The sequence below is a fragment of the Chionomys nivalis genome, chromosome 7 (genome assembly GCF_950005125.1).
Source record: "Chionomys nivalis chromosome 7, mChiNiv1.1, whole genome shotgun sequence".
Taxonomy (NCBI): Eukaryota; Metazoa; Chordata; class Mammalia; order Rodentia; family Cricetidae; genus Chionomys; species Chionomys nivalis.
This window is the reverse complement of record NC_080092.1, coordinates 87,677,823-87,691,539: the sequence shown is the minus strand read 5'-3', so window position 1 is coordinate 87,691,539 and position 13,717 is coordinate 87,677,823. Positions and strand designations below refer to the sequence as shown.

The window sequence follows — 13,717 nt, the reverse complement described above, 5'->3', positions numbered from 1 at the left end:
ACAAATTTATCAAGTCCCGATAAAATAAAGCTGGAAGTCGCACACATGCCGGCATGTCAACCTCGGCCCTCTCCTACCCTCTGTGTTCTAGCTAGGCCTCTGCCTGAGCTCGTCAGACTTGGTGGCAAGTACCTTCACCCACTGAGCTGTCTGGCCAGCCCAAAATAACACATTTCAAAAGTATATTTGCTGTAATTTCAGATATGCATTAGGATGTTGATTCAGCATTTCCAGGTGACCCTTGGTAACCTTAGGAGTTTGTCTTTTTTCCTTTTTGGCATCTTGTCCATTATGGCAGGAATAGCTTGAGTTGTGATTCTGCCCTGTCTTGGGCATCCTAACAGTGGAGCCAGGAGTCAGGATCATAAACTGCATGTGGTCCTTGAATGTATATGAAGACAGGAAGCACTTTTTATCTTTATTAATCATGATTGTATTTGCTATTGCTATTTAGTTGTCTTTTTCAAAAGCGATTCTGAGGGAGTCCAAGAGATGGTTCACTACATAAAAGCCTGATCATCTGAGTTAAATTCTTGCCCCCCACCCCACACACTCGCACTCATTTTCCTGGTGCTGGGGATAGAGCAGGGGCCTGTGTTTGCTGTGCTGGCACTCTCCTGCTGGGTTTAGTTTCTTAGGTCTTGTCATCTTACAGCTCAGGCTGACTTTAAACTCAGGGTCTTTCTGTCTCTGCCTCTGGTACTACAAGCTTGTGCCCACACACCTGGCTTCAGCACCTAAATCTAGTAAATACTGACATTTCAGGGTATTTGCTTCAGATCTCTGTTTACCTTTAAAGATGATGAAAGTTACAGTTTTTTTTTGTTGTTGTTTTGTTTTTTTTTGTTTTTGTTTTTTTTTTTTTTTTGGTTTTTCGAGACAGGGTTTCTCTGTGGCTTTGGAGCCTGTCCTGGAACTAGCTCTGTAGACCAGGCTGGTCTCGAACTCCCAGAGATCCGCCTGCCTCTGCCTCCCGAGTGCTGGGATTAAAGGCGTGTGCCACCATCACCCGGCTGAAAGTTACAGATTGTTGATCTCTCCTTCTCTTGAGGTAAAAAAGTCCTGTGAGGTTTCCATGTATTATTCCCATCCTTATTTTTAGACTTGTGCTAATGTATGTTTGTATATGAGGGTTTTATGCTTTTCTATTAGCACCGATGGTCTATTGTATTGATATTTAACTTTTTTCAGCTTTTAGAAAAATAGAGGCTGGAGAGATGGGTCAAGAGATTAAGAGCACTGGCTGCTCTTCCAGAGATACTGAGTTTAATTCCCAGCAACCACATCACAACCATCTATAATGAGATCTGGTGCCCTCTTCTGGTGTGCAGGCATACATGCAGGCAGAACACCGTATACATTTAAAAAATAAAGTTAAAAGAAGAAAAAAATTGTTAATTATCATGTTAATAGACCCGACCTGATTTATTTAGTTCCTTGCCCTGCATGCTGGGGATTGGAACACACGACCTCTTTTACATACTACGCACATGCTTGGACCCCTCCCCCAAGCAGCATATTTATTTGAGAAAGGGTCTCACTGTGTAACTCTGATTGGCCTGGGACTCAGAAATCACCTACCTCAGCCTCCCAAGCACTGGGATGAGATGAAAGGATGCATCAGCATACCTAGCCTTCATTTAGTGTTTGGAATCTGTGTTGATATTTCATGTTCCTTCATTCACTTCAGTGAACCTCAGTAGGGGAGTTCCAGTTTTTTCTTAATGCACATAACACATTCTCTCAGTGTGTGTATGTGTTGTTAAGGTCTGATGATTATAGTCTTCATGTCAGTTTTAACAGATGTTTTAATTATTACTGGAAATCCATTCGGTATATATCTGTGTTTCACAACTATTTCAAAGAGGTGTACTGAGTTAGGGCTGGCTGTGGTAGTTATGTAGTGTAGGTTCTGGTTTTTGTTGTTGTTTTTAAGGTGCACAGAATAAATTTTAGCCTTGTTTTGAGAACATAGAGGGGTTGTAGTTGAACTTCAGTTACTGTACAGTGATTCAGATGTATTTCTAGATCAGAACTTTCCAATTGACAGTTGTGGTGATGGTAGGGAATGTTCTGTATGTATTGTCTAAAATGGTAGCCATTACCCAAATGCAGCTCTTACAAACTTGAAATGATAGCTCTTGACATTTTGTCGTTGCTGTCCTAGAACTCATTCAGGAGGCCAGGCTGACCTTGAACTCACAGAGATTGACTTGCCCCTACCTACCTAGTGCTGGGACTAAAGGCGTGCCGTAACCACTGCACGGTTTCTTAATCCTCTGTGCTATGTCTCAAAGGCAAGTTCATTTTCAGATGAACTCAGGTGGTAGGTTTGACAGTAGAGGAGGAACTTCTGTGTAGCAAAGAGCTAAAATTCAGAAGGTGCAGCGGTTGGGTGTCAGCATAGCTCTGGTGCTGACTGGTCCCTTGGATAAAGCATCTCACCCCCGTGAGCATCTTTAAAAGGCAGTAATAACAGTAACTCCTCATTGAGTGTGAATAATGGGTTAAAAAGTGCCCTGAAAGTACTCTGAAAGTTAACTGCCGCTTTTATATTACTCCTGGCAGGGAGAGCCAGTGAATGGGGCAAGTGGAATGTACTTGCACATAGCCTACGAGTACTAGCCCCATATTGGATTGAGACGCTGTTCCAGATCTGGTGGTGAGGCCTTGTAAATACTTGAGTTTGTTTCATAATTTTTGTTTTGGTTTTTATCCTATTTATTTATTTATTTATTTTTTGAGACAGGGTTTCATTGTGTAGCTCTGATTGTCCAGGAACTTGCTTTGTAGACCAGGATGGCCTAGAACTCACAAAGATCTCCTCACTATGGGAACTTACAAATGAGACAGGACTATACATTCAGTATACATACAGTAAAGGTGAGCACGCCATAACGAGGGTGGGCAGCGTCAGGCACTGCTCAGAAGTTGCAACATAACATTTGAGTGCCATCCTGGAAAATGTTTCTGATTTCTCAAACTTGTCAGCAAAGTAAGCAGCAGTAATTTAAAGTGTAGGGTGACTTTTTTTATTATTAAAAATGAGAATTAAGATTGTGACCGTGTTGCAAATTTCTAAAACTCAGGCATGTGGAAGACTGCAGCAGAGCCTCCTGGCAGGACACCTGCTGGAGTGATCAGCGCCTCTCTCGGTGCAGTTTCTTCCTTAGGGCAGGGACCCGGAGTGTCATCCGTCTGCACACTTTTCCTTCTGTGGGCTTTGTCCAAGCTTCAGCTTCCTACACACGCTCTGCTCCAGCGATGCTGCCTTTTACTTTTCTTCCTTAGTTTCCTGCCCTCCGTTCTGCTTATTTCTCAGACTTTAGCTGCACCTCAGAATGAATTGAGCAGAAGGGTAAAATACAGATACCTCTGGGATTCCAGGCACCTGGACTGCATTTGGCAACTTTTTTTTCTTTTTTGAGACAGGGTCCTGCACTTTAACCCAGGCTGTCTGGGTGATTTTGTTGTATCTCCCACAGTTTTAGGAAGGAATGTTTGAAGGCAGCTTTTCGAATGGCAAGGGTGGAACCCTAGCTTCCTAGGTGGAGGTGACATTGTGAGCCTGACACACCACAGATGCCAGCTACATTTATTTTGTTTCGTTTTGAGGCAGGGTCTCTGTCTGTAGCCTAGGCTGTCCTGGAACTCTGTGTAGGCTAGGCTGGCCTCAAACTCACAGAGATCTGCCTCTGCTTCCCAAATAAATGCTGGGATTAAAGGTGTGTGCTCCCACGCTGGGTACTCTGTTTTTCCAGCCGGCTTCAAGTCTTCCTAGTTCTGAGATTATAGGTGTGTACCACCACTGCATTTGAATCTTTGAATTTGGCATAAACTTTTATTTGCATTTACATAAGCTCACCCTTAGTCATTAGCAGCAACTTTACCTGACTCATTTCCCTTGCTGCTTCCTACCCCTTCTTTTTTTGAGAAAAGGCAGGACTCAAAAGGGCTTCAGCAATCTTCCAACCCACCCTTCCAAGTGCTTGGGTTCCCTGTGAGCTGACACACTCAGCATTTCTTTCTTTGAAAAACAAAACAAAAGTGTATGAGGTCTCTCTCAAAGTATAAAAGTGTTAAAAAAAAACCTGTCATCATTTTCCAATCCCCCCCCCCCCCCCCACTCTCCCCAGAAGTGACTCCTTTTAAAAGATGCCCCTGACCTTCAGGGCACGGCTCGATCCCTCTTGTTTATTCCAGTTCTGCTCATTGTTCTGTAGCAAAGGCTATTTCCTCCCATCAACAGTCTAAAGTGAAGGAAGCAGCGTGAGGCCCTGAGTTCCATCCCCAGTACTAACAAAGGGAAAGATGTTATTTTTGATCCTTTTTTTTTCTTCTAGTGCTGCCGTTTGCACCTGGTGCCTTTTGCCAGGCACACGCTCCATTACCGAGCAACATTTCCAGCTAGTTGATATTTGACTGAACTATTGATAGATATTGAAGTTTAAAAAAAAAGTACAAATCACAAACTCTGTTGAAAGAAGTGTTTTGCCCTCCATTGTGTGTGAGTATATCCATCCATCTGTACAATAGATTCAGGAGGCAAAGAGAATTCTTGATCTTCTTCTTTGAAGAAAACTGAACCCAGTCTGGTGTGGTGGTGCACGCCTTTAATCCCAGCAGAGGCAGGTGGATCTCTGAGTTCCAGGCCAGCCTGGTCTACCTCAAGAGAGACCCTGTCTCCAACCATATGTGCTCTAATGTGTGTACAGAGTTTGTGCTTCCAACTAGACCATGGGGAGTATTGAGGCCCTCTTGCTTTACTTCTAAAACCAACGGAGTATTTTTATTTGGGCGATTAAAGTATAAATCTACCGTCTCGGTTACCCTATATTCTAAAGAAGCCGAGGGACAAAACCTAAGGAAGTGTTTTTACAGTTTTAGCCAAATGGAGGAGGGGAAGAAATGTGCAGTACTAGTAGCCCATTCAGAATCTGTAGAGAAAGCCAGGAGACAAAGGCAGGGCAGGATGTAAATGTACCTGCGGGTTGGGGTGATTGTTTTTTCCTGGGTGGGGGAGGGAACTGGGTTCCACACCATCTCCTAAAAGGTTTATTTAAATCTCTTCTGAGTAAAATAGGCTCTTCATTTTGAAAGAGAAAAGAAGGGAGTGTGAGAAGGAAGACCCCACCCCCATACCCTTGCTGGCAGAGTTCTTTGTCCCTGGGTCCACTCCTTTAATAGGGGTAGAGTTGCTTTTGCTGTCTTGTCTTTGGAATTGGAATTGCACTTTAAGAAGCAGATTCCTGCCTTCCCAAGAATTTTGCAAGTGAAAAAAGTTAATTGTCAAGAGTCATTCTTTCTGGAATATCTTTTCTCCTGTCCTACCCTTTCCCTGCTCCGCTGATTGATCACTGCTCTAGACTAGACTTTAGCTTTGGGGACTTGAAGAAAACATTTTTAATTTCCTGTCTAGATATCTACCTGTTGTGTACACCATATGAAGAGCAGAGGAAAACTTGGGAAAGTCCCTCCACGTGAGTCCTGGGAATTGAACTCGGGTTATCAGACTTAAGTGCCTCAGCACTTTATATCTTCTTTCTGATTTTATTATTATTATTGATATTTATTTATTTATCATTTTATGCATATGAATGTTTGCATGTATGTATTGCACCATGCCTGGTGCCCACAGAGTCCAGGAGAGTGTCAGATCTTTTGGAACTGGAGGTACAGATGGTTGTGAGCTACCATGTAGGAATTGAACTCAGGTCCTCTGGAAGAGCAGTCATTGTTCTTAACTGCTGAGCCATCTCTCCAGCCCCTTGAGGGACTTTCTAACAGTTCAGTAAGAGGCTGAGGAACATAGAAAGGCACTCCAGAAGCCATTCTTTTGATTTGCTAACTTACATGGAAGCAGTTGAGTCCTAAGTCACGTGCTGAAGAGGTGACAGAATAACCCATCCTGATGCTTGTCTGAATTGCAGCTTTAGTGACACTTGGGTTTCTGTCCTCCTAGTCGTCATCCTCACTAGGTGTGTTGGAGTAGGGGAACTGCCTTTATGTCCTGCAACCTTGTCTGGCCAACAATGACCAGATTTTCTTTCACAGAAAATAATTGGCTCTGTTCTTATCTAAAAAATCTGTTCTCCAGACTCTTGAAGGTTGGGGTGTTACATTGTATACATTAAGAGTCTTTTCTGCTTGTATTCTTTGGTGCTTCCTTTCCTCTAGTACCTTGTACCAGTTACATTTGCAGGAAGAAACCCAGGGAAGCTGCTGGGGAGCAGTTACAAGCAACTCACTTTCATGTTGATAAAACTTAGTCATACAAAAATGAATTTAATTGATCCCATTAACGTTACTTTTGAAAATTAGAAACATTATTAACCATTCCACAGATACCAGTGTAATTAGAAATTAAGTGTAATTAGAGTAATAGAAACAGTCTAGAACTTGTTCCCTTTTTTGTTTTGATTTTTTTTTTTTTTTTTTGCTTTTTTGAGACAAGGTTTTTCTTTGTAGCCTTGGCTATCCTGGAACTCACTCTTGTAGACCAGGCTGGCCTTAAACTCACAGAGAGCCACTTGCCTCTGCTAGGATTAACTAGACCACTGCCTGGTTTAGCAGGTATTTCTTTCTTTTTTTTTTTTTTTTTTTTTTGGTTTTTCGAGACAAATTATTATATGTATTTGTGTATAATTGGGGGCAGGGCATGCCACAGTGTACACTTTGAGGTCGTAGGATTACTTTGGAATTTTCTTCAGACTCTGTTTGGCATGTGTCTGAACCCTCTATCGCTTGTACTGTTTATTTACAAAGTAGGACTGACCGTCATACCTCAGATTTATTTAAAAGGTTAAATGCTATATGTAAACATTACAGACTAAGTTCTTGGTGTATTTGTGTGTATGTGTGCTAAGTACACAGAATGTGTGTGTATGTATATACCCAGTGTGTATGTGCACACAGAATTTGTGTGTGTATATAGATAGACAGGCAGACAGATTAGTGCATGGTCTGTGCATGTGTGTAGATACATGGATGGATGGATTTGTGACCTGTGTGCACTTAATTGGTTGGTTAAAAATTCCAGGCCTTTGTTGTTTTCCCAGCCAAGAAACCTTTCTCCTCTTTGGTGCTGGGACTTTTCTGTGGTTTTCCCTCCTCTTGCCCTGAGCTGAGCCTGTACTTCACTAGCTCCCTGCAGGCAGTACTCTGTCACGGAGGGGGGGGGACTAGGAATTTTTTGTTGGTTGTAAGGTGTCTGACTGATTCAATATGAGATCTGCTACACCTTACTCCCCCCCACCCCGTGTTGGTCACTTTATATGAAGGTAGCTATTTCTTTCATTTATATTTTGTCAAATTCTTACCAACACATTAAATAAGACCAGTTACTTATTGTTACTTCTGAGGTAATTGAGTATACTTTAAAAATTTTTTACTTCTGGTTTAGAATTGAATAGGAAGTCAGGAGTGGTGACACACACCTTTATCCCAGTTCCAGGACAGCCAGAGCTACACTGAGAAACCTGGTTTGTCTTGGGGGGGGGAGGGGGAGGATAAAATAAAAAAAAGTAGATAATAGAATCAAATGGGAAACTTTGGATTTAGATTTTTTTTTTAATTTAACAATCAGAACTAAATCATTGTGTTAGGTATGATGGCTTACACTTGTAATTCCAGCTATGAATGGACTGTAGCTCCAGCCTAACTACAGAGTAGGTTTGCCATAAAAATTAAGCAACTAAGTCATTGAGCTTTATTTATTGTTGTTGTTGTTACAGTTGAAACTGTTTCTCACTATTTAGACAAGGTTGTCCTGGAACTCACAGAGATTCACCTTCCTCTGCCTCCTGAGTACTGGGGTTAAAGGCAGCATGTGCCCTTGTACTAGGATAATGTTGTTTTTACTAGGGATGAGCTGGCTGGTGATGGCACACTCCTTTAATCCCAGCACTTAGGAGGCAGAGGAAGGTGAATCTCTGTGAGTTCTAGAACAGCCAGGGCAGTTACACAAAGAAACCCTGTTTCAAAAAACAAAACAAAATAAAAACAAACCAAAGAGAAATTCTGGGGATGAGCCCAAAGTCTATGCATGGCAAATTCCCTCCCACTGAGCTATACCCTTTAACCTCTGATTTTGGGATTAGTTTAACTTGAGTGTTGTAGAAATCTGGCATATGGTATGTTTGTAGGGACAAGCTGCCATATTAACCTGTAATGATATCATGTCTTTATTTACAGGTAGGCGAAAACCAAGAGTACATCGGCCTCGCTCTCCAATATTAGAAGAAAAGGACATCCCACCCCTTGAATTTCCGAAGTCCTCTGAGGATTTAATGGTGCCTAATGAGCATATAATGAATGTCATTGCCATTTATGAGGTCGTGCGGAACTTTGGCAATGTTTTAAGGTTGTCCCCTTTTTGCTTTGAGGACTTCTGTGCAGCTCTGGTGAGCCAAGAGCAGTGCACACTCATGGCAGAGATGCATGTGGCACTTCTGAAAGCAGTTCTGCGCGAAGAGGACACATCTAACACCACCTTTGGCCCTGCAGACCTGAAGGACAGTGTGAATTCCACACTGTATTTCATCGACGGCATGACGTGGCCGGAGGTCCTGCGGGTGTATTGTGAGAGCGATAAGGAATACCACCATGTTCTTCCTTACCAGGAGGCAGAGGACTATCCCTACGGACCAGTGGAGAACAAAATCAAAGTTCTGCAGTTTCTAGTCGATCAGTTCCTTACGACCAATATTGCTCGTGAGGAGCTGATGTCTGAAGGGGTGATCCAGTACGATGACCACTGTAGGGTCTGTCACAAACTGGGAGACTTACTGTGCTGTGAGACGTGCTCAGCTGTGTATCATTTAGAATGTGTGAAGCCACCTCTTGAAGAAGTGCCAGAGGATGAGTGGCAGTGTGAAGTCTGTGTAGCACACAAGGTGCCTGGAGTGACTGACTGTGTTGCTGAAGTCCAAAAGAATAAACCATATGTTCGACATGAACCTATTGGATATGACAGAAGCCGGAGGAAATACTGGTTCTTAAACCGAAGACTCATAATGTGAGTAAACCTGGCCACAATTTTTGTACCTATTTAGAGGGAACACGTTTTCCTTCATGATTGATATGATAGAGTTGTTGGTGTGCAAAACTTGTAATTTAATAATGAATTGTAGTTAAAGACTTTTAGAGGTGGAATGAGTTATAGGCATTAACATAGTATCTTAAAATTTGGGCATCGAGATGCGTTCGTGAGAGCTGCAGACTGCACACCATTCATTTCGGCTTGCACAGAAGGAGACAGCTTCCCGGGAGTAACTCTGTGAACCTTCCTGCAGCCCTCTGAAAGTTTCACCCTTTACTTGGAGTTAGGACTGCAACTTCCTCTTTGGTGTTCATTCATTCATTATTGGTTGCAGTCCCCCAGGAGATCCTAAAACATGGAGCGTGGTGGTCACAGTCTGAGTCATGTGGTTTCAAGAAACAATTTGGAGTTAGGCCTGTGGGGCAGGAGAATCAAAAATTCAAGGCTTGCTTTGCTCTCCAGAATCCATTCAGGGCTAGCCTGAGCAATTTAACAAGACCCTGTCTCAAAATAAAAGTAAGAAGAGGCTGAGGATGTAGCTCAGTGGAGCGTGTGTGCCCAGCATTTGTGAGGCCCTGTGTTTAGTCCCAGGACCACAGAGGTGAACAGTGCCAAAGAAGCTTCTGGCATCTGGGGGCAGGTCGGGTCATGGAGCACTGTGCTTTGTGAGCCTGGCTGCATGCCAGGCAGTGTTAAATTCTGGCCTGCATATTGAGTATCCTTAGAAACCTGGTAGAGGGCATGGACCACTTGGCATTTTGAGCTTTTATAGTTTTGAGGCTTTCTTAAGTTCTGAGAATTGGGTCAAAAGGAAACTGGTGAGATGAGGGTGTTGTGTAAAGGGAGAGTGGTGTTCTCTGAGACCTGACACTTGATTTATTGTGGGATTGATTGATTGACTTTGCTGAAAGCCTGTGGAATTGTCAGTCTCTAGTTTGTGTGGGTGTACAGTGATAGGCACTTGTGTGGCTCTGTTGTTACTGTTGAGTATTTGGTTGGTTGGCATTCATCATGGGGGTGGGTCCTGAGGTCCTGACAGTGACGACCTCCTCTCCAGAGACCTGCTGTACTTGTCCTGCGCCAGCGCTTGATTGAACAGTGGGCCATTTTGTCTTTGATTTTTCTTGTCTTTCCTCTCCACTTTTCCCCTTTGAGGTGTGTGTGTGTGTGTAAGAGAGAGAGAGAGAGGGAGAGAGAGAGAGAGAGGGAGGGAAAGAGAGAGGGGGAGAGAGAGAGTTTTATTTGGACACTCTTATTTAGTTAGTCCTGGCTGGCCTGGAATTTACTGTGTAGAAAAGGGTGGCTTCAGATTCACAGAGATCCAAAAGCCAGTGCCTCCGTTAGATTTTTTTTTTTAACTATTGATCTCTAAATCCTATGATTTACTTTTTATTTTTTTCTAAGATTTATTTATTATGTATTCAGTGTTAATGTATCTCTGCAGGACAGAAGAGGGGACCAGATTTCATCACAGATGGTTGTGAGCATATGTGGTTGTTGGGATTTGAACTCAGGACCTTTGGAAGAGCAGGCAAAGCTCTTAACCACTGAGCCATCTCTCCAGCCCCTGATTTTCTTTTTCTTTCTTTCTTTCTTTCTTTTTTTTTTTTTTTTTTTTTTTTTTTTGGTTTTTCGAGACAGGGTTTCTCTGTGGTTTTGGAGCCTGTCCTGGAACTAGCTCTTGTAGACCAGGCTGGTCTCGAACTCACAGAGATCCGCCTGCCTCTGCCTCCCAAGTGCTGGGATTAAAGGCGTGCACCACCACCGCCCGGCCTTTTTTTTTTGGTTTTTCAAGACAGAGTTTTTCTGTAGCTTTGGAGCCTGTCCTGGAATTAGCTCTTGTAGACCAGGCTGGCCTCGAACTCACAGAGATCTACCTGCCTCTGCCTCCCAAGTGCTGGGATTAAAGGCGTGCGCCACCACCGCCCTGCCTGATTTACTTTTTCTTAGCTGCTACCATGTATTTACTTTTTTTTTTTAAATATTTATTTATTTGTTATGTATACAATATTCTGCAAGCCAGAAGAGGGCACCAGACCTCATTACAGATGGTTGTGAGCCACCATGTGGTTGCCGGGAATTGAACTCAGGACCTTTGGAAGAGCAGGCAATGCTCTTAACCACTGAGCCCCATGTATTTACTTTTTAAAGAACTTACTCCAGCCCCATGTATTTACTTTTTAAAGAACTTAATGTGTATGAATGTTGTGCCTGCATTCTTGTCTGCACCAACTTGCAGTGCCTACAGAGGCCAGAAGAGGGGATTTCTGTAACTGGAGTTACAGAAGGTGTGAGTCTCCTTGTGGTTGTTAGGAACCAGTCCTGGGTCCTCTTCAAAAACAGCCAGACGTTGGTGGCACAGGCCTTTAATGCCAGCACGCAGGAGGCAGGGGCAGGCGGATCTCTGAGTTCAAGGCCAACCTGTTTTACATAGACTTCCAGGACAACCAGAGCTACACAGAGAAACCCTGTCTCTTAATAACCAAAAAAAAAAAAAAAAAAAAAAAAAAAAAATATTAAAGGGAAAAAGAGAACAGTCTCCATACTTTGACTTTTCGTTATCTATCCTTTCTTCCCTCCCTCCCTCCCTCCCTCCCTCCCTCCCTCCCTCCCTCCCTCCCTCCCTCCCTCCCTCCCTCCCTCTATGTTTTTAAAGTGTTTGTCTGCATTATATGTGTGCCTGGTGCCCACAGAAGCCAGAAGAGGGCACTGGATTTCCCTCAAACTGAACTTCACAGATAGTTGTGAGCTGTTGTATGGTGCTGGGAATTGAACCCAGGACCTCTGCAAGGAGAGTATATCACCACCGCCCCAAGAAATAAAGGCCAAGTGAGGTTAAAGGTCAGCCTGGACTACATAGAGTTTCTGTCTTTAAAAAACAATAAAAATTAAGCCAGGCAGTGGTGTCATGTGCTTTTAATCCCAGCACTTGGTAGAATCAGGTCTCTATGAGTTTGAGACCAGCCTGGTCTACAGAGCGAGTTACAGGATAGAAAGAGAAACCCTGTGTAGAAAACAAAACAAAACAAAAGCCCCCCAAATCTTCTAAAAACAGTGTTAGGCCGTCTCTCTTCTCTAGCCTCTTGTTTTTATTTTCATTTTTTTATAATTTATTTATCATTATTTCACATGCATTGTTGTTTTGCCTGCAGGAATGTTCATTCGAGTGAGCCAGATCCCTAGAATGGAGGAACAGACAGTTGTGAGCTGCCATGTAGGTGCTGGGAATTGAACCCAGATCCTCTGGACGAGCAGACAGTGCTCTTAACCTCTAAGCCATCTCCCCAGCCCCCTATTTTTTATTTTTAAGAGTTTGCTTGTTCTATTACTAAAATAACAACCTTGAATCTTTTAAAAAATAATGACAAAATCCTGATTCCATTTTATGATTATAGGTTTTTAATATTTTGTTATGTCTTCTTGAGATAGGGTCTTTGTGGCACAGGTTGTCCTTAAATTCTCAAATTTAACCTCTCAAATGCTGGGATTATAAGATGAGTCACCATACCTAGCAGTTGTTTGGTTTTTGAACTGGTTTAGTAAAGTCTAGACTGGCTCAGCCTCCAGCATGCTGGGATTACAGGTGTGTGCTGCCAGGCCCGGTGCTGAGTATGATGTTTATAATGGTTTCCTTCCCCCATTGTAACATGATTTAACTTTTTCTAAAATGTGTCTGCCCTTGTTTGTTTTGGTCTTTTTCCTCTATGTCTTAGGGTTTTTTGTTTGTCTTGTAGACCAGGCTGGCCTCGAACTCACAGAGATTTGCCTACCTCGACCTTCCGAGTGCTGGGATTAAAGGCGTGCGCCACCACGGCCTGGCCTGATGTCTTAGTTTTAAGTGGCTAATACTGTAGAACTACCAGTTGATTGGGAACTCTGGTGGGTGGACATCGATTTCAAGCTCGACCGGGGGTGAGAGTCACAGTGTGTTAGGTAGTCCCTGCTACCTGTATCCCTCCTTAGCCCAGTCTGCTGCAGCTGGTTATTGGGCCTGAAGGGGCCTTTTTCTGTTGTCCTGCATTTTGAAGCAGGCTACATGCACCGCACCTACAGTATTTCTTGTGTCACTGAACGTCTCAGCTCTCTGAATTTGTTCACGCCACGCCTGGAGGCTTGGATCCAGAGAACTTCAGCTCTATTGTATTCTCCAGTGACCAAACCTTTGGTGGCTTGAAGAGGAGAGGTGGTCTTTAGGGGTTTGCTGAAACAGCCTCCTGCCAGTTGTGTTTCAGAGTTGCCCCACCTCAACCCTTGCCCGAAACCATACCTGCAGCCATGCCCGCACCCATGTCTTTGGAGTATGGATTGTTGATTCTTTGGGACTGGACTTTCTTAGCTGTCACGTGATCATTTATTTTCTGTAGTAGGAAGGCCGCTTGTTTCATTCCCTGCCGCTTAGCCCCAAAATAATCACACAGAAACTGTACTAATTAAATCACTGCTTGGCCCATTAGCTCTAGCTTCTTATTGGCTAACTCTTACATATTAATTTAACCCATTTCTTTTTTTTTTTTGGTTTTTCGAGACAGGGTTTCTCTGTGGGTTTTGGAGCCTGTCCTGGAACTCTTGTAGACCAGGCTGGTCTCGAACTCACAGAGATCCGCCTGCCTCTGCTTCCCAAGTGCTGGGGTTAAAGGCGTGCACCACCACCGCCCAGCGTAATTTAACCCATTTCTA

General features: G+C 43.3%; 1 protein-coding gene across 13 annotated transcripts in view; it reads left to right on the top strand.

Annotated features, from left to right (window-relative positions):
- Positions 1-13,717, top strand: part of Bptf (bromodomain PHD finger transcription factor) — a 113,596-nt gene that overhangs the window by 13,597 nt on the left and 86,282 nt on the right. For all 13 annotated transcript variants that reach the window (XM_057776737.1, XM_057776734.1, XM_057776729.1 and 10 more), the window contains exon 2: positions 8,194-9,016. In XM_057776737.1, coding sequence (XP_057632720.1) covers positions 8,194-9,016 — 823 coding nt within the window. The remainder of the gene's footprint in view (positions 1-8,193; positions 9,017-13,717) is intronic.